Consider the following 18,903-nt stretch of genomic DNA (forward strand, 5'->3'; position numbering starts at 1 on the left):
ACAATCCCTTTCAACAGTTTTTTTTTTTTTTTGCAGCTTTCAAAGAACAATTTTTCAATAGTTCTTTCTCACCGGTGCCTAATCATTTCCAGGTAGTAGTTTAGACTCATTAAGTCTTTGAAGTCACTAAGGTGCTATTAAATGCATCGCTGCCTCGGTGCATTGAATGACAGTGAAATGGCGGCTGCTTGTCTGTGTGCCCAGCACCCTCAGGAAATGACTTGAGAACCCTTTGGCAAAAGGCTTTGTTAAAAAAGGACTGCTTGTTCAGTCCAGGACACTTAGCCTCTCGCTCATTAGCCTGCGCTGTGTTCTCACCAGGTCCAGGGATGCTTGTTCCCATAAATGCACACGCTGAAGCACGAATCTGGAACACTTCACTATTGGCTGATTCATAGAGTGCACGCCTATTCATGCATCGCCAGCATGCTCTTCCAGTTCTCAAAAGTGTGTTCACAGTGGTGTTGATGCCATTTGACTACAGATGCTGCAGTTCTGTTTTGCAGTCCCTGTGACTATTTCTCGTGGTGTGTCTATGGAGTGGTTTGACGTATGAGCCTCATGAATCAGAGAAGCACAACATGTATGTGTGTTTTTATTTGTTCCACTTACAAGGTCTGAGTTGGGGAAATTATAATTCAGAAATTAGCTTCATTTTCTGGCTCTCTGGGTAGGTCCATTTTCTACATAATTGTGTTGTATATCACTCTGTTCTTCATATTATGGTGAGAATAACATAGCATAATAAAAAGATGTGGTATTTTAATTGGGTTAATACAATTCATTATGGTGCTGGCTTTTGGGGATCATAAAGTTCCCAGTAATATGATCTTAATTTCCACACGCTTTGGTTAGCTAGTCGCTCTTCTGTTTCAGAATATTGTAGCTATCGTATGCTGAGCTTCCTCCATTCAGATGGCCTTTGATGTGTTAGTTTAGGATTTTATTGATTTTTCTATCATGGTCTTTAGAGCAGTCAATATTTTAATAATTGAGATTTTTAATCATATATATTTTTATAACATTCGATTATGTTAATTAAGTAACCAGAGCTACTTAATATTTAAATATATCGTGTAATCTTGTGATTACATCTGACTGGGAGGAAGTTCGGCATACGATAGCTACAATATTCTGAAAATTTCTTAACCCTTCTCAACTGTCTTAGTTTCCCATTGTTGCTGTGACAAATTACCACAGATTTAATGATTCCAAACAACACAACTGTATTACAGTTCTCTAGATCCAGAAGTCCAAAATAGATCTAAAAGTAGGATGTTGGCAGGGCTACTTTCCTTCTGGAAATGCTAGAGGGAATCTGTTTCCTTTTTCAGTTTCTGGAAAACTACCTGCCTTCCCTGGTGTGGGGGCCTTTCCTCTTTCCTATCTGTGAAGACTCTCCCTTTCCCTCTGAGGACACTTGTGATTACACTTGTGATTATACTGGGCCCAGGGATGTAATTAAATGATGACCTCATCATCCCCAAATCCTTAACTTAAGCACATGTGTAGTAAAGAGTCCTTTTTGCCATGGAAAGTAACATATTCACAGATCATAGGAATCAGGACGTGGGCCTCTCTGAGGGTGGGGGCTCTGTTCTATCTACCTCATCAGCCTTCATTTTCTCGTCTATAAAATACAGTAATCTAATATGACGTATTGACACGTTAGGATAAAAAATAAAATAATTCTTGTTAAATGACTAGTGCTCAACCTATTCTCACATAGCAAGCGCTTAATTTACACTCCGTGAAGTCACCTCGGAGTCCCTTCCCACCATTTAACCCAGGCATCCCTGCCTGTGCCTCCCCAGGATGACTCAGGGGCCCTGGATGATCCAAGACCAAAAAGGAAGGCGCGTTCGCACCAGCTATTCTTTCCCACTCAAATTCTTGGCAACCGCCAACTTAGAGCCATGGTTCTCACAACAAACAGATTTCTCCCAGTCTTCTTCTGGTTCCAGACAAAATTCCTTCAATGGAAGGAACATAACTGAGGGCCTTATACTTCAGAGGAACAGATCCAGAGGCAAGAAATAAGGGCGGCCTCTGTTTCTTCTCTTTCCATTCCGCACTCCTGTCGTGCCTGTCAACCCTGGTCTAGGGCAAACAACCAGAGTGTGCAAAATGCCACTGTTGACTGCTGGAGATCTTGCAGCCATAATGTTTGGCTGCACAGACCCTCTGCCTGTTTCTTTTCCATGTGGCCTATTTAATTTTGACATCTGCAATCATTAACCCCTAGGCTTGGCTGTGCTTTGAGGAGATGGCAATCATTAGTGTCCCTGCCATGTCACTGGTGTTTTTTTTTTAATTGTTTTATATTACATCAGCCTTAGATATTTACCACAGAGAGAAGTTAAATGGAAAGGAAAAATAAAATAAGATTAATATTTAAGTGGATTTTTCTATAATAGTTTACTAATTTACTAGATTGAAACATGGTTAAATGTAGGTTCCTGCACATCCTCATTTTAAATGCATGTTAAAAAAAAAAAAAAGGTAACTTTGTCTCTAGTCTAGAATTGCTGAGACTTACCCTTTAAAAATATTTGTTCTGGCCCAAATAAATTTTCAATAACATAAAGCATAATCAGTAGGGAAAAGAAGAATTCATTTTTTTTTTAAAAAAAAAGACACATCTATTGTCTTTTCTTACCCTTCTTGTGCAGAATATGGAAACGTGCTCTTCCTATGTTTTGTTATTGGTTCTGAATCTGTAAATACATAGTAATGGACATTTTGATATCCTCTACGCTCTATCTTATCCCTCATCTACCATCTGTCCTTCCATCATCTTTATCTCACAAGACAGCTTCCCCACGTGGCTTCTGGAGGGTGTCACCCAGACCTGAACTCCCCTAACAAGCACACTAGAGCCATTATGATTTCCTTTTCCCAGTGAATCAAAATTGCGATCCTGCCACTGTGTTTAGCTCAGCCAAGAATTAAGAATAAAGCAACTAAATTAATTGCCCTAAATGGAACGTTCTGATTTTCCCAAGAATGTTTGTATATCTTAGGGCATCAAATAAACTTCGGGTGGTGAAATTTTAAGATAAATCTCAAGGACACACAGGAAATTGCAGAGAGATTTCACGGTAAGGAGATATTCTCGTTTCATCAAAATCACCCCCAAATAAGTGACCACCCCTCTATCCCCATTCCCACCGGAGTCCTCATGCCTAGGAGCCCTTTGCTCTGAGTATAAGGTGGTATAAAGTACCATGATGATCTTCATGCCATTGATCATGGACAACATGACTCCCCTGGACCCCACGTGATATTTCTCTTCCCACTCTACTTGACTTTGTTTCCTCAAGGTCAGGACCGTCTAGTTTGTTGATTTGCATTCCATTCCCTCAGACACATAAAACTAAAGTAAGCAAAGGGAGAAAAAAAGAAAAAGAAAAGAACTTCAAATCAGAGAATAAGGGAATAAAATGAAAAGAAGGAAAGAAGTGGAAGAAAATTAAGTGGCGGGGGAGGTGGAGAAGAAAGACACCTTATGGCTCACAGATCTCTCTCTCTTTCTCTCTTTTTTTGTTCTAATTAGTTATACATGACAGTAGAATGCACTTTGACACATCATACATTAATGGAATATTACTTCTCATTCTTCTGCTTGTTCATGATGTATAAGCACACCGATTGTGTAGTCATATATGCACATAGGGTAATAATGTCTGATTCATTCTAATATCCTTCCTATCCCCCTACCCCTTCCCCTCCCCACCCTTCACTCTCTTCTGCCTAATCCGAAGTAACTCTATTCTTCCCTAGCCTCCTGCCTCTTTATTGTGAATCAGCATTCACATATGAGAGAAAACATTTGGTCTTCGGTTTTTTTTTTCTTTTTTTGGAATTGGCTTATTTAGCTTAGCATGGTATTCTCCAGTTTCACCCATATACTGAAAAATGCCATCTTTTTATTCTTCTTTAAGGCTGAATAATATTCCATTGTGTATATCTTTCACATTTTCTTTATCCATTCATCTGTTGAAGGACACTTAGGTTGGTTCCATAGTTTAGCTATCCTGAGCTGTAGCTCGAGGTCTCTTAACTTAGCAAATATGGGACATGGTTCAACCCACAAATTGTATCCTACCAACCTTTCCTGGCATCCATTAACATATTAGTGTAGGCAACATCCTTCAATCAATATATTCGTGAAAAAACACAAAAATTGTTTGAGTCTTATGTCATAACATTCTATCCATTCCATTATTCCATTTTGGTCTTTCTTTCTTTTTTTTTAAGGTTTTTAAGAATTTCATTTATTTGTGAGTATTTCTTTCCCTTGGTATTGGGGATTGACCCCAAGGCTTTGCACATGATAGGCATACTGCTCTACCACTGAGCTACTCCCCAGCCTCATTTTGGTCTTTTTGAAGAAGCCAGATGGGCTATGTAGACAGACATGACAGACATGTCTAGTTGTTTTTTTTTTAATATTTATTTTTTAGTTTTAGGTTGACACAATATCATTTTTTTAAGTTAGAGATTTTTTTTAATATATATGACAGAAGAATGCATTACAATTCTTATTACACATATTGAGAACAATTTTTTATATCTCTGGTTGTATACATAGTATACTCACACCAATTAGTGTCTTCATACCTGTACTTTGGATAATAATGATCATCACGTTCCATCATCATTAATAACCCCATGCCCCTCCCTTCCCTTCCAACCCCTCTGCCCTATCTAGAGTTTGTCTATTCCTCCCATGCTCCTGCTCCCTATCCCACTATGAATCAGCCTCCTTATATCAAAGAAAACATTTGGCATTTGGTTTTTTGGGATTGGCTAACTTCACTTAGCATTATCTTCTCTAACTCCACCCATTTACCTGCTAATGCCATGGTTTTATTCTCTTTTTTTGCTGAATAATATTCCATTATGTATATGTGCCACAGTTTTTTATCCATTTGTCCATTGAAGGGCATCTACTTTGGTTCCACAGTTTAACTATTGTGAATTGCGCTACTATAAACATTGATGTGCTGAGTCCATGTAGTATGCGTTTTTAAGTCCTTTGGGTATAGACCGAAGAGAGTAATAGCTGGGTCAAGCCATAAATTATCCACTTGGGCAACTGCTTAGTCTTCTGGACCTTGATTTTTACAAGGTGAAATATACTAATAAAACCAATATAGTGGTGCTCTTTTAAGAACATAAGGATAAAAGCCCTACATAGTGCCTGGTATGTAATCATCTTTTTCGTAAAACGATAATTTTTAAGTGCTCTGCTAGCCATAAGTATCATTATCATTTCTTCCTCTTTCAGAAGAAGCCTGACTTTCTTGTCCTGTTGCCAAAAATACAATATACTTTCCTGCCCCTCCCTATCACATCTCTCCAAACTCATCACAACTCCCCCCTATAAAAGAATGGGAAATTCAACACACATACACCTTCCTGGCCCCCACTGACATGCCCTGCACTTTTATTCCTACTTCCTTTCCCCAAATCTGCTCCCAGATGTCCAGGTAATCATTCGCTGGTGGTCAGTAGCAGCCTCTGTTTTTTGTTTTGTTTTGTTTTCTCAGCACATTAGAACTGGACAAGGGAGCATCAGTTTCTTTCGACTAAGCTTTCTAAGATTTTCCAAAACAAAAGACGGCTTAGAATCCTTTAAGTTCCAGAAGTCATGATAGTAATGTCTTTGGATTTTCTAGATGCGAGTTTCTGCCTGACGCGTGACTGTTGGATTAGTATGTCCAAGCACCTTGGTCCCTCCCACGTGAGGAGCCCAGCAGTGCTCTCTCTCTTGGCCTTGTCAGGCCACCAACATCCTTCTCACTCTCTCCCAGGGACAGGTGCTTTGTAGGTGTGTCTGCTACACTTGGCTGCTCCCATTTCACTAACAGAAAATAAAAGTGCTTTTAATTCTCATTAAATCCTGGCTTTCTTCCCCTAAACCAGCTCAGGTAAGGAACCATGGTTCCTTTATCTATGAGAATCCAAACCTTTTATCAGATCATTAAAACGTCCAAATCTTAAAAGAAATTATAGGCAGAATTGTATCAATTAAGCACCTAAGCACATCCTGTACCACAGCAGTCTTTCATTGGAAAGTTTAATTAAGCCCAATCACTTGAAAAAAATTGAAATTACAGTTCCTAAAGTTCTCTAAGTTATTTTATGTATATCAGTGCTTATGTATAAATGGAATATATTCCTACTATAATGAGATGAGTAGAGTTCAAAAATTCAATTACAAAATTTGGAGTTGACTTGTTGCAAAGTTAAAGAAAAAGTCTCGTGATTATTAGTGGGGGGGGGGGAATTTCACTTTTTTTTCATTTATTAGATCTCTAAGAAAAAGAGACCTATTTTTATGAATAGTAACATCTTACGGTAAATCAAGAACAGCAATATCTCATGCCAGCCATTGGAAAGCAGTCATTTCCTAGCACCTGCCCTCAGAAGTTAAGAATTCAGCAGTTCCAGGAGGAGGACAAGGAATTCTGACCCTCCAGTATTAGGTTCAGCTGTGGCTCCACCATGACAAAGTGGGCCATACGTGTAATATTATGAAAATGCAGATGCACACATGCCCAAAGCCACTGTCCCAAGACACATCCTATGGCTTAACATGGGCTTGTCTGGAAAAGCCTGAGGTCCTAATGCAGTGCTCAAGGCACCAGGACAGGCAGCCTCCTCCTGTCCACATCTCCTCTTAGGGACCCATGAGATCCTTTTGATCAGTCTTACACAGGACTCTTCACTTCTTCGGAGACATTTTGACAACTCTAAATCTCACCTGATCATCTAAGTTTTAATTATCATCCTTCCAAAAGGATCTTCTGACCTATGCCTATTTGCTCCCAGCCTCAGTCTTCAGTCTTTGCTAACAACAAGGGGGAGGCATGATTGATACAGGCTATTGAAAAGGAGTCTTAGCTTCTCCCCAGGCCACATAAAAAGTAAACAAAACCAAATGTTCTTTAACATCTTGTACACCCTTACCTCAGCCAAAGAGGTTCCTACCTGTCTTGAAAGAGCAGTTGGGTAGTTATTTCCAGAATAAAAATGGTTTTATCACTTTTTAATGGCATTTTCTGTGTTTTTTTTTTAATGGGTGCCTTGTTAGGTACCTTTGTCACTATATGTATCTGTTTAGATTTCCCAAAAGAATTAATTGTCTTCCCCCTTGGCCCAAAGAACATTTTTAAGTGAATCTTATAAACTACAGAAACATACTACAAAGCAACATAAGGGTTTCAACCTAAGGTTGGACAATTAAGTTCAAAGTTAAACTCAACTATCATCATACTTCTAGTTCAACCCTAGCTGTGTATCAGATACATCTAGGGTGCAGTTGAAAAGTATGAGTGTTCAGCTGTGACTCAAGATTCAGTAGGTCTAGATATTCGCATTTTGTAAAGGTCTCAGGTTTGTATGATGGACAGTCACAGCTAAGAACAACTATGCTGAATACTTTAGAGACAAGACCAAATCCCTTATAATCTATAACCCATCTAGCTGGTCATTACACTAAAGTCACTAAGTCAGCTATGTCCCTGCTAAATCAACCATCAATCAATCAGTCAATAAAAAGACCCTAGTTCCAAGAGTATAAGATGATGTTCAAAGTAAAAGACTTAAGTCAGAAACTCATTATAAGCATTTATTTTAGTAGCACCATTTTCCCACTCTCAGGGCTCATGTAGATAAAGGACGAGGAGGTAAAAGCAAATGCAATTATACTTTGCCTCAGGAAAGAGTTCTGAATAATTTTTTTATTATATTGCCAAAGATTAGGACTAGAATGTAAATCTGAGAAAGTCATATGAGAGTCCTTCCTCTCATATGAAATGGAAGTGGGCATTTATGTGCCACCAATAAATCAATTAAAGGGGAAAAGGATCTGGAGACGGCCTTCATTGGAGTTATTAACTTCAGGGATTGCAGCAGTTGGTTATTGCTGAACCCAGAATTTTCTTGTCATCCACCTGGAGCAAAAGGAGAGATATAAAATGTAGGAACAATCTCACTATATTAAACACAGTCTATGAGTCTTCAAGTGTTTGCTAAAGTGGAGCTAAAGCAAAGCCGAGCCAGACATTTCTTAAAAACATTGCCCAGCTTCTGCAGATTTAAATTGTGAGAGTGCAAATCACTGTGTGAGTTGATGTGTTTATGTGTTTACCTAAACCTTGTCACTGGGAATTGTTTTAATCTCCATGATTATTTTTAGTATAACCGTGTTTTAAAATAGGAGGTGTCCATTAAGAAATCACATGCAGAGGAATTCCCCAGTGAAATTTGAGAGACCTGTGAGTCTTCTCCATTCTCCTTGTTGTCTGCTATTCACCCAGTCCTATCAATGTCTTTTCAGTTTACCAATTTCAGAAAATGTAATGTGTGCTGAGCAGATGCATGTGGAATAAAATTACTGGTAATTGGAATCCATGTTAGCCTGGGAATTTAAAAATCAAAACCAACAAGCACAAATATCACAATAGCCAAATTATGGAACCTGACTAGGTGTCCATCCATGAATGAATGGATACAGAAAATAAGATATATCTACACAATGGAGTTTTATTCTACCATAAAGAAGAATGAAATTATGTTATTTGTAGGAAAATGGAAGGAACTTGAGAGCATTGTGTTCAGTGAAATAAGCCAAACTCAGAAAGTCAACAGTCATATGTTTTCTCTCACATGTGGAAGGAGAGAGGAAAAAAAGGGGGAAAAACACTGTACTATAATCTCATGAAAATAGAAGAAAGACCAGTAGAGCAGGGTACTGAGGACCAGAGTGATGGAGGACAGGAGGAAAAGGGAGGATGCTGGGGAACAAATTGACCAAATTATATTGTTATATTGTGTACATGTATAAACTTGTAACAGTGAGTTTCACTATCATGTATCATTATAGTGCACCAGTAAAATAATATTTAAAAATACTAAAACAGGGGGAAAAAAGGATCCAATGTCCTTCTATGCCAGAAAATAATTCTTTGTTTTTGGACAGCCACCTTACCTGCTTGAGTGAGTCTCAAGATCTTCCATGATAGCTTGAGAATAATAATGCCTCTGTACTTCCTCTCAGGGTTACAGGAATACCTTTAAAACTTCTCATATATCATGTATAATAGAAATATGTTGGGTAGAGTTGGATTAAGGATGGGTCATGCAGTAACTTGAGGTTGCAAAAGTTGCATGTGAACTTATTCTCAATATGCAAAAACATAATTCACATTTCTTCTAACACTCTGTACCCTGTTTTGGTATTTGGTATTCTTTATTTGTTACTGGTTCTCAGGCTGTTTAATTTATCCTTCCCCATATGCAGGGTCCTTGTTGATAACTTTCTTGTCAAGTCGTGTGATTTTCTTTTGGTGACTGGGCTGAAAGAAGTCATTATAGCCCCATCTCTTACAAACTCATTATTGCCATTGAGGCAAAGGTCATTTCCCAATATGGAAGGGTGAAAGTTGAGATCCTTTCCTCTCCCATTCTCCATGTGGCCTAGCAATCACCCTGTCCTACTGAATGTGTCTCCTAAGTTTTTCTCAAATCAGCCTTTTGGCACAAGACATAATGTGTGTTCCTAAGGCACAGAGGTAGCCAATTAACTGGACTTTTCCTTTAGTCATATGCTCCACCCCTACTCTCTGGCCTACCCAATATTCTTCCACTCCACAGAAATTTAGACTTTGGCAAGCCATGTTGGCATAATCTTGCCAAAGCCTAAATCTCTGTATATCAACTCCCTGCTTTAACCTTGGGTGGTACCCACTCTCCTTCCTGTAGGAAGGGCCTGGATTGTCTGGGAATGACCAGTGCCGCTTTCTAGGCTTCATGCCTCTTCCTCTCACCAGCATCTCCAATCACACTTGCACCCAGCAATGCTGAGGACTCCCATCTCCCAATAGACCACACCCTTTTTAATGCACCAGGCTTTTTTTTTTTCTTATGATACCTTCTTCTTCCTCAACTCTTTTCTATCTGAAAAATTCCTATTCATTCTTTAAAATTCTGTTCCAGAATTTCCTTCTCTTTGATGTCTCTCTCAGATCTTCCTGGAAACAAACTATTATATCAAAGAGCACATGCTTTCATTATAGCATATATTACACCAAATACTAAGTATTTACTAGGAAAATGTGTTCTCCCCTCTAGGCTACGAGCTTCTTAAGGATCCTGTCTTATTAATCTTTGGATCTGGAGAAAGCCACAGAGTGTCTGACAAATTATAGTTACTTTATAAATATTTCTTAAATGAATGGATGGATTCTTATTATTGAGAACAACGCATGCCCTGTATAATTTGTGGGATGGATTTCTAGTAAGGAGTTCATGTAAAAGGGTTCATCATGCATTTATCACTATTAGTTCTTTTCACTCTTTTTGACATTTGCATAATACTCTGATAATTTCTAAGGTTGTAGGTTGTAAGCATCTTGTCTACATAAAGGAGAGAGAGAAAAAATGACCATTAAACCATGTGTACCCATGTGACCACATTAGTATCATTACAGAGTTTATTTTCCCTTCACCTCCCCCAAGTGACTTCAGAAAGAGTTGTTATACCAAAAATTCATGAAAAAAAAGAGGTACTAGGAAATTTCCATTATTTCAGAAGCAAAACTGCCCTCTGTAAAACCCCTCAGTCCTTCCTCTGCTGAAGATTGTGTTCTTTTCTCTTTCTTGGATAATGAGAATGTGCATCTTAATTAAGAATGTGCATCTTAATCTACTAATCAAACTCAGATTGGAAATTAAGGAGCCCACAGAGGTGACCCTACCTGGCCGACCCTTGAGCTCACTTTGTTGAAGACTCCCCCTATTTAAGCTAGCATGCTCCCCTCTTCTTTTACTGTGATAATTATGATCAGTGAGTAATGAATGAGTGTTCCCAATTGTACCTAACAGCTCTGCTTTCTAGGAAACTCGGGGGGGTAAAGTGAGAAGTGTATTATTTTTCTCTTTTATATTTATAATTGTATTTTTTTCCTCCTATTATTTCACACCTCCTCCTACTATTTCACACTTCCTTCTTTTCCTCTTACGGTATACATTTTACTTAGAAGTGAGAATTAAAACCTATTGTATAACTAATGATGGTTCTTTTATGAATTAATTAACCAAAAAATGGTGAAGAATAAACCAAAAGTCGACATTCATATAGTTTGCATCTTTTTCAACTTCTTCTTCATGAGACATGATTTTGCTTTAAAAATGTACAATCCTACATTATAATAAATGTAAATTAGTTTCTTTCATTTCAAATAATGAATCCTTGAAACTAGTACAATTTGGATTTCACTTTTCATGAATCAGAAGTTAGAAATATATTTAATTGAAAGTCCGTTTCATGGAAAGAAAATTTAGTTCTTGTTTTTCTCTCTTTTCCACTTCCAGTATTTTTTCCCCTCTTTCATTCATTCAATTAATAGATACTAACTGGTCACCTCAGTTGTTGATTGGATTTTTCTAGACACAAAAAGAACTTCAAATTAATGAAGTTACTACTCTTTTGAAAACTTTACAGGGACACACAACGTTAACTAGGTAAAGAGATGTCACAGCAGCGTAAGTAAATGGTCCAGGCAGTAAGAGCTATGAGCTAAAATGCTAGTCTTCAGCTTGCTGATATTCCCAGTAAGAGCTCCAATCTGCCATTGTTGATTATTTATTTTGATGGTTCTTTTCATTTCATACCAGCATATGGACAAATACAAGAACACATCACTGGCTCCATCCCCTGTCTCTCTTATTGCCTCAACTTCCTTCTGAGACCTTGAACTAGAGGCTAAATGGCGAACTATTTTGTGGATGTCAAGTGATTAGCTACCCAATTCTTATGGAGTAAAGGAGATAGGAAGATATGTATCAGGAAAAGGACTTTCTCTCCACATCTCTATTTGTCAACTAAATACTTGCATATTTAAAAATCTCATCCAAAGAAGATTGGACCATGTTCTGCAGTGAGTTGTTAACAAATTGAAGAAGGTCATTAATAACTCTCCTCCTTTCCAGTTGCTAGCTAGGCTATACCCTGGTTCTATTGTCTAACCTGTTATGAATGTGTGTAGACTCTTCCGTTGATTCTGTTAAGAAAGGCTATCTCAGGTCTATCTTTCTCTCCTTAGCAGTAGATATATCCTTAGAAGTAACACATGAAGCTATTTGACCAGTTTAACCAACATTATTGTGTTACTCAACTTTCTAACACTGTGACCAAAATACCTGACAAGAACATTTTAGAGGAGTTTATTTTGACTCATGGTTTTAAAGGTTCAGTCCATAGTTGGCCCACTGCATAGCTCTGGGCCCAAGGCAAGGCAGAAAATCATGGTGGGAGGGCATGGCAGAGAAAATTTGGCCACTCATGGCAGCCAGGAAGTGGGGAGAGAGAAAAGAGACAGGGGACAATAAGTCACTCCTAAGGGCAAGCTTCCTCCAAGAACTTCCTACCTTCCTACAGTCACCATTCAGTACAGAAGTCCTTGCAAATTATTAATCTGTCAAATATATTAATCCACTTATTAGGCTTCAGCTCTAATAATATAATCATTTCATCTCTGAACATTGCTGTATTGTCTATTACATGGGCTTCTTGGGGGACACCTCATCTATAAACTATAAAAATCATTTTTACACTAATTCTTTTCCTCTCGCGTGAGTCATTTTATACACAGTCCATTAACTTCTGAGAAGGCTTCTGCTTGCCGTTCTGTTAAATGCAGCTGCAGGAAATCAACCTCTCTCATCTTCACATCTTTCTTTCTACCTCTATGACTGCCTCCAGCTGCTTGTGTTTCAAATGCTTTTGTGCTCTTGTATCTCTTCCCCTACCATATAAGCACCTTGAGGGCAGAAATTATGACTTGATAGCTGTGGTATGCCCAGAGGTTAGCACAGTTCTTGGAGTGCAGAAGGATGGAACAAACATGTGTGGAGTGAATGCTCAGTATCAAGAGAAAGGCATTGTATACCCTGTGAAGGTTCATAGGAAAGGCACCAAATCCAGGCAGAAATTGAGCTGGGAAAGATTTCAGACAAACTTGAGACCTGAAGGCAGTCCAGTCACCAAAAGAACATGCCTGCCTGAAGACCTAGATTTGAGAAAGAATAGCATACATCAAAAAACAGGCAAAAATGGTGGTTCCACTTCAAGTTTTCTGAGGAATCTCCATTCAACTTTCCATTTGGTGGTACCATTTTGCAGTCCTACCAGCAATATACGAGTGTACTTTTTTCCCCACCTCCTCACCAACATTTGTTGTTGCCTGTATTCTTGATGATTGCCATTCTGACTAGGGTGAGATGAAATCTTAGAGTAATTTTGATTTGCATTCCTCTGGTTGCTAGAGATGTTGAACATTTTTTTGCATATTCATTGATCTATTGTATTTCTTCTTCTGTGAAGTGTCTGTTCAGTTCCTTAGCCCATTTATTGATTGGGTTATTTTGGGGTTTTTTTTGTTTGTTTGTTTTTTTGGTGCTACGTTTTTTGAGTTCTTTATATATCCAAAGACTTAAAATCAGCATACTATAGTGACACAGCCAATAAATGTTTATAGCAGCTCAACTCACAGTAGCTAAACTATGGAACCAACCTAGGTGTCTTTCAACAGATGAATAGATAAAGAAAATGTGGTATATATACACAATGGAATATTACTCAGTCTTAAAGAAGAATGAACTGATGGCATTTTCCAGTAAATGGATGGAGCTGGAGAATATCATGCTAAGTGAAATAAGTCAATCCTCCCCCCAAAACAACAGCTGAATTTTTTCTCTTCTATGTGGATGCTAATTCACAATAAGTGGTGGTGAAAGGCCCCTAGGGAGGAGTAGAGTTACTCTGGATTAAGCAGAGGGTAATGGAGGGAAGCGGGTATGGGAGTAGGAAGGATGGTGACATTGAATGAGGTGGACATTGTTACCCTACATGCATGTATGACTACATGACTGGTGTGATTCCACAACAGGAACAACCAGAAGAATGAGAGGTTATACTCCATATATGTATGATATGTCAAAGTGCATTCTACTGTCACGTATAATTAAAACAAATTAGAACATTGATAATTAGAACTAATTAGAATAAATACAAAAAAAAAAGCAAAAAGATGCATGCAGTTCTGCCTTATGTTAACCATGCCTGAAAATCAAAACAGAAGTCATTGTGGTATATATATGTGTGCATATGGACATGCATGTATGAGAGAGGAAACTTGAGTCTTTAATAGTTTAATTAGATATGATTATAAATCAAGTCCGCCAAACTACGATTTAGCCCAAAGCCTACTACACAACTAAACAGCACTTACATTAACTTTCCTTTCCTTTCCTCAAGCTAAATTTTAATTTGCTATATCTTTTCTTATTCTCTGTTTTAACTTTCATCATTTTAATAGTATTTTAAAATCGTTCTACAGCAGAGAATGGTCTGGTTAAGGACAGGTGAACCCAACCACCTTATTTTAAATTATTATGTGCAGGAAAACTGTTGCACATTGTGAAACCCAACTTGGAGATGAATATTAGAAAGTTTCCTGTTTCTAAGTTGAGGGTGTGTGTGTGTGCTAGGGACAAATGGCAGAAGAAAGAGGTGGGATGTATGTTCGTCGCAGAGTCCAAAGGTCCTATGCCTTTTATCCACCAAGTCCATGAGACTCTCAGTCTCATCAGCTATTTAATGGATGCCACCAAATCTGCTTAGTAGCCTTGATAGGTATTCCCAGAATCAAAGGAGACACTATATTTTAAGTCAATCTCCTAACAGATGGTCTATGGTTGTATTTAGTTATAGTATAAGGTCATTTGCTATTGTAGTAATTTTATGCTAGGAAATAAAAATTTTATTCCTCCTTCAACAAAATACAAAAACATTACATATGAAAAAATACGTACAGCCATTTAGATTAGTGGAAGTAAAGCTGTACTTTGTAATTTTAAAATACTCCACAATTTTAAAATAGTTTTTCTCTGTGGCACAAATGCAGCAAATGTGTTTACATACAAATGGCTGATTGCCTTATTAGTGTGAAGATAATGCATATTGTAACAATTTTTTTTCTCATAGAATGATTGAAGATAGTGGGAAAAGAGGAAATACCATGGCAGAAAGAAGACAGCTGTTTGCAGAGATGAGTAAGTATGGAACTTTTAAGGAACTCCCTACAGTTTTCATTGAATATTCATGGAAAGGCTAGAAATAACTACTTAATCTCTACCACGCGGCCTGCGCAGTGGTTTCATTAATGAGGTTCTAGGCATAAAGTTAGTTAGAAGAGATCGAAATAAAACACACAGACAGTTACCTTATTTATATTGCTAGGTCCGAGACGGCTCCCCTCTCTGGTTCCCTCCTCTAACTGCCCAGCAGGGCAGCAAGGATTACTCAGGGCTAGCAGGAGAGAGAGAGAGTGAACACGCCAGGGAGTAGCCTTTTATTGGGGAACAAGAGATTCAGGGGAGAATTCCATCCAATGAAGGTTGAGGGGGGCTGCACTCCAAGGTCAGGGTCAGTGATTGGGTCCCCGGGGTCAGTGGTCAGGCACACCCCCACACGGATGGGCTCTCTCATCAGGAAAGGGTCGGGAAAGCTTCGACAGAGCCAAAGCGCCTCAGGCCCTTAACGGGAGTCACCCAATCACGTGTTAGAATGGCTTCACACATTAATCCTTATGGCATTTGTACTTTTCCTTAAAACTTAAGAAAAATGCATAAAGCATACATTTGGCCATTTTGCCTCTTACTAGGTAAGAGTTAGTGATTTGTTATAATTTGTTACTGAACTCTCTCTAGATTTACATTTTGAAAAGCTTATGGACCTATGTATTTATATTCACACACATACCCAGAGACACTTGGTAAACATTGCTTAGTACAGACATTGATTCTGTCCACTAAACTTTGAAGTCTGTGTTCCTCTTCCTGCACTGTCACAGTTACTGGCATAGTGTGGACACTAGATAAAATTGTGAAACAAATCTTTAATGTCTTCCCTGCAAAATAACATCATTTATTCATAGGAGAAAGAAGAGTTAGATACAAATACTGGATCAAACTAGAAGCTATCATTCAAATCTCGTGTGGAGAGGGGGATTCTGTCCTGCACACTAGTTTTCTTAAAGTACAAAGGAAAACAAAACAAACCGAGCTTAGAGGTACAAGGAAAACCTAACCAAGATTGTATTTACAGCCTCGGGTGTTGAACCTATTAAATAAAGGCTATTGGTTTATGTAAATGCATAGTCATGGTATAATTGGTATTATCTCCTTTATAGAACATTTTTCTTATTCATAAAGAGCAACAACTTGACATTAGAGGGAAAACAGATGTCTCAAATTAAATATTACCAAAAAAAATCCTGTGATTCTTTTATTGTTTTTTTTTTGTTGTTGTTGTTTTATTTTATTTCTCCCTCCTGCATAAAGAGTGAGAACAAGCAAATTGAGTTGTGAACCTCCTTTCCTGAGAATATAGTAGGAAAAAATTAGGTTGCTATGGAAGTTGGGAAGTGATTGGCAAGAATGAGGGTCAGAGTAGATAAAGGAAAGTCCTAGATAATAAGATTCAGATTTTCTTTTTATCATTTCTCAATAAATCGGAGGCACCAAGACATCATTAGAACTAAGAAAGAGGAAAGAAAATTAAAGCTGACATAGGGAATCTCAATCATGCTCCTTGCTTTTTCCATTTTTAGAGATGAATATCAAGTCTGAGAGTTTCAGTCAAGATATTCCAATACAATTTTATCTAGTGCCTTGTGGTTTTATCTAGGCCTTGTTTGGTACCTGAATCTTTACTTATGACGTAGCCAGTCACCTGGAATAGGGATTTTTTTTTAAATAGATACAAACCCAACAGGCAAGAAGCCCAGTTACTGCCTCCCAAAGTCCTAGACCAGAGGAATATGTTTTAGTGATCTATCATACTGCATGGTGACTACAGTTAATAATAATGTATTGCATATTTCAAAATTGCCAAAAGAACAGATTTTTAACATTTTTCCCACAGAAAAATATGTTAGTGAGGAGTTGGAAATGTTAATTAGCTTGAAAAATCCTTCGACATTGCATATATAGATTGAAATATCACAATGTACCTGATATATGTGCACAACTATTATTTGTCAATTAAAAGTAAATGAATTTCTAGAAAAGAAAATATATTGTATACTTGGAAAGTTAAAATGCAAGAGGGAAAAAGTTAAAAAAATACATTTTAGGGGAAAAGCACACCTACTTGCCACTGCCCATATAAATAAAATCCAAAGGAGCATAAGCATCAAAATAGACCAATAGGACAGAGTGGAGAAATGTCCTGTCGAATACAGAAAAAATAAGTACTATTTACTATAAGAAGGTAATAAAATCTGGCGAAGATTTTTGAACTTATTTTGTAACACTAAAGACTGTATCAGCTGGCACACCATAAGAATTCTAGAAGTGTGCTTTACTAAAATGCTTTTGCAAATCCATATCTGAATTTAAATGCCCAGTTCCTTCTGCACCTTATGTAGTACAAGGCACAAATAGGAATGTTGCAAATGTCTAGTGACTTAAAATTGTTCAACTAAAGAAAGTTGGACAGAAGTTTTATAGTCACAAAAAAAAAAAAAAGAACAACTCAATTTTTTTTCAAGGGAGAGAGACTTAGGAAAACCATGTGTTCATTTCCCAAATTTTAATTATCTTTTCCTAGAGAGTTCTCAGACTGTCAGGAGAGTTTATTAAATAGTTTATAAGTTCTCCTCATTAATGATTAGAATACATAAACCAGCCCAAGAAATATGCATCATTCCTCCCTGGGTGTACTAATGACTCAGTTGTCAGCCCAAGACGGCTGAACATGTCTGACCTTAGTCATCCATTAGTTTGAACAGCAATTTTAGATCAGCACATCCTCAGTTGGTAGGAATCTACTGGATAAAACAATTGACTGCTTTCAATGGAGAGGATTGACTTCAGATAGAGTTTTTGAGCACCAGGGTGCCGAGTGGAAAATAACCAGAGGACTACAGGGAAGTTTGGTCAATGTGCTTAGGCCTGCCATCCACATTTGCTAATTGTGCAGGAGAAAAGTTAGGCTCTTTCCTCACTGCAGAGACTGGGAGATAGGACATGATCTCCTTGAATGACTGCATGTCAAAGGGCTGACTCCCATGTCTTTGAGAAAGTCATCCCTGGGTTATAAAACTGGGAAGAAACTGGGAGATTGACATCTCACAGAAGCCCAGTAGAGAATTATAATGGGAAGCTTTCCAAAGCTAAAGGCTCTGAGCAAAGGGATACCAGAGGCCTTAGAGGCAGGAAGAAATCTGTCTAAAGTTAGGAAGGTGGCAGAGAATGTTAAGCCTGCCTTATAAAGACAGAACGACAATCCATAGGGAGAATAATTGATAAGAAGGTTTGTCAAATCTAGGAGATTGCAGAACATATGCATTAAACATTTACTCAGAGCTCATTACCACTAGCAGCAGAAGCAGGAAGAAACAGCAAAGAAATGCAATTAAGACAGCACAGACTCACAAGTAAGTGAGTCTACTTTTAAAGAAATCCTGGCCATCTACTTTGAAAGAAATCCTGGGCGAGTTGTACTAAACCAAAAACTCTGCTTGTTATAATACCCTATTTATCAGCTTACTTAGTGTCTTGGATTACAGCAGAAAAAAATTCTAGTTAAATGTAAACATCATCTTCACCTTGACCTTTCAGCCAACAACTTAGTTGATCTGCTCAAACAGGTTTATCAGACTGGCCTTTAGCAGAATAACTTTGTTTGTCTTACGATGAAATTCTCCTGTGTTTTTCTGCTCTCAATTTCTTGTGAACACATGCTCTCAGTGTCATTCACTATTGAAAACTCCTTTTTAGGGACACACCCTAGGCATGTATCTTCAGATCCATTCACCTTAGGTA

General features: G+C 37.9%; 1 protein-coding gene across 9 annotated transcripts in view; it reads left to right on the top strand.

Moving 5' to 3' along the window:
- DTNA (dystrobrevin alpha) overlaps nucleotides 1-18,903 on the top strand; it is a 372,603-nt gene that overhangs the window by 213,239 nt on the left and 140,461 nt on the right. For all 9 annotated transcript variants that reach the window (XM_081262933.1, XM_081262937.1, XM_081262936.1 and 6 more), the window contains one exon: nucleotides 15,059-15,126. In XM_081262933.1, the coding sequence (XP_081119059.1) occupies nucleotides 15,060-15,126 (67 nt within the window). In that variant the 5' untranslated portion in view covers nucleotide 15,059. The remainder of the gene's footprint in view (nucleotides 1-15,058; nucleotides 15,127-18,903) is intronic.

Source organism: Spermophilus citellus (assembly GCF_964194105.1).
Source record: "Spermophilus citellus genome assembly, chromosome: 12".
NCBI lineage: Eukaryota > Metazoa > Chordata > Mammalia > Rodentia > Sciuridae > Spermophilus > Spermophilus citellus.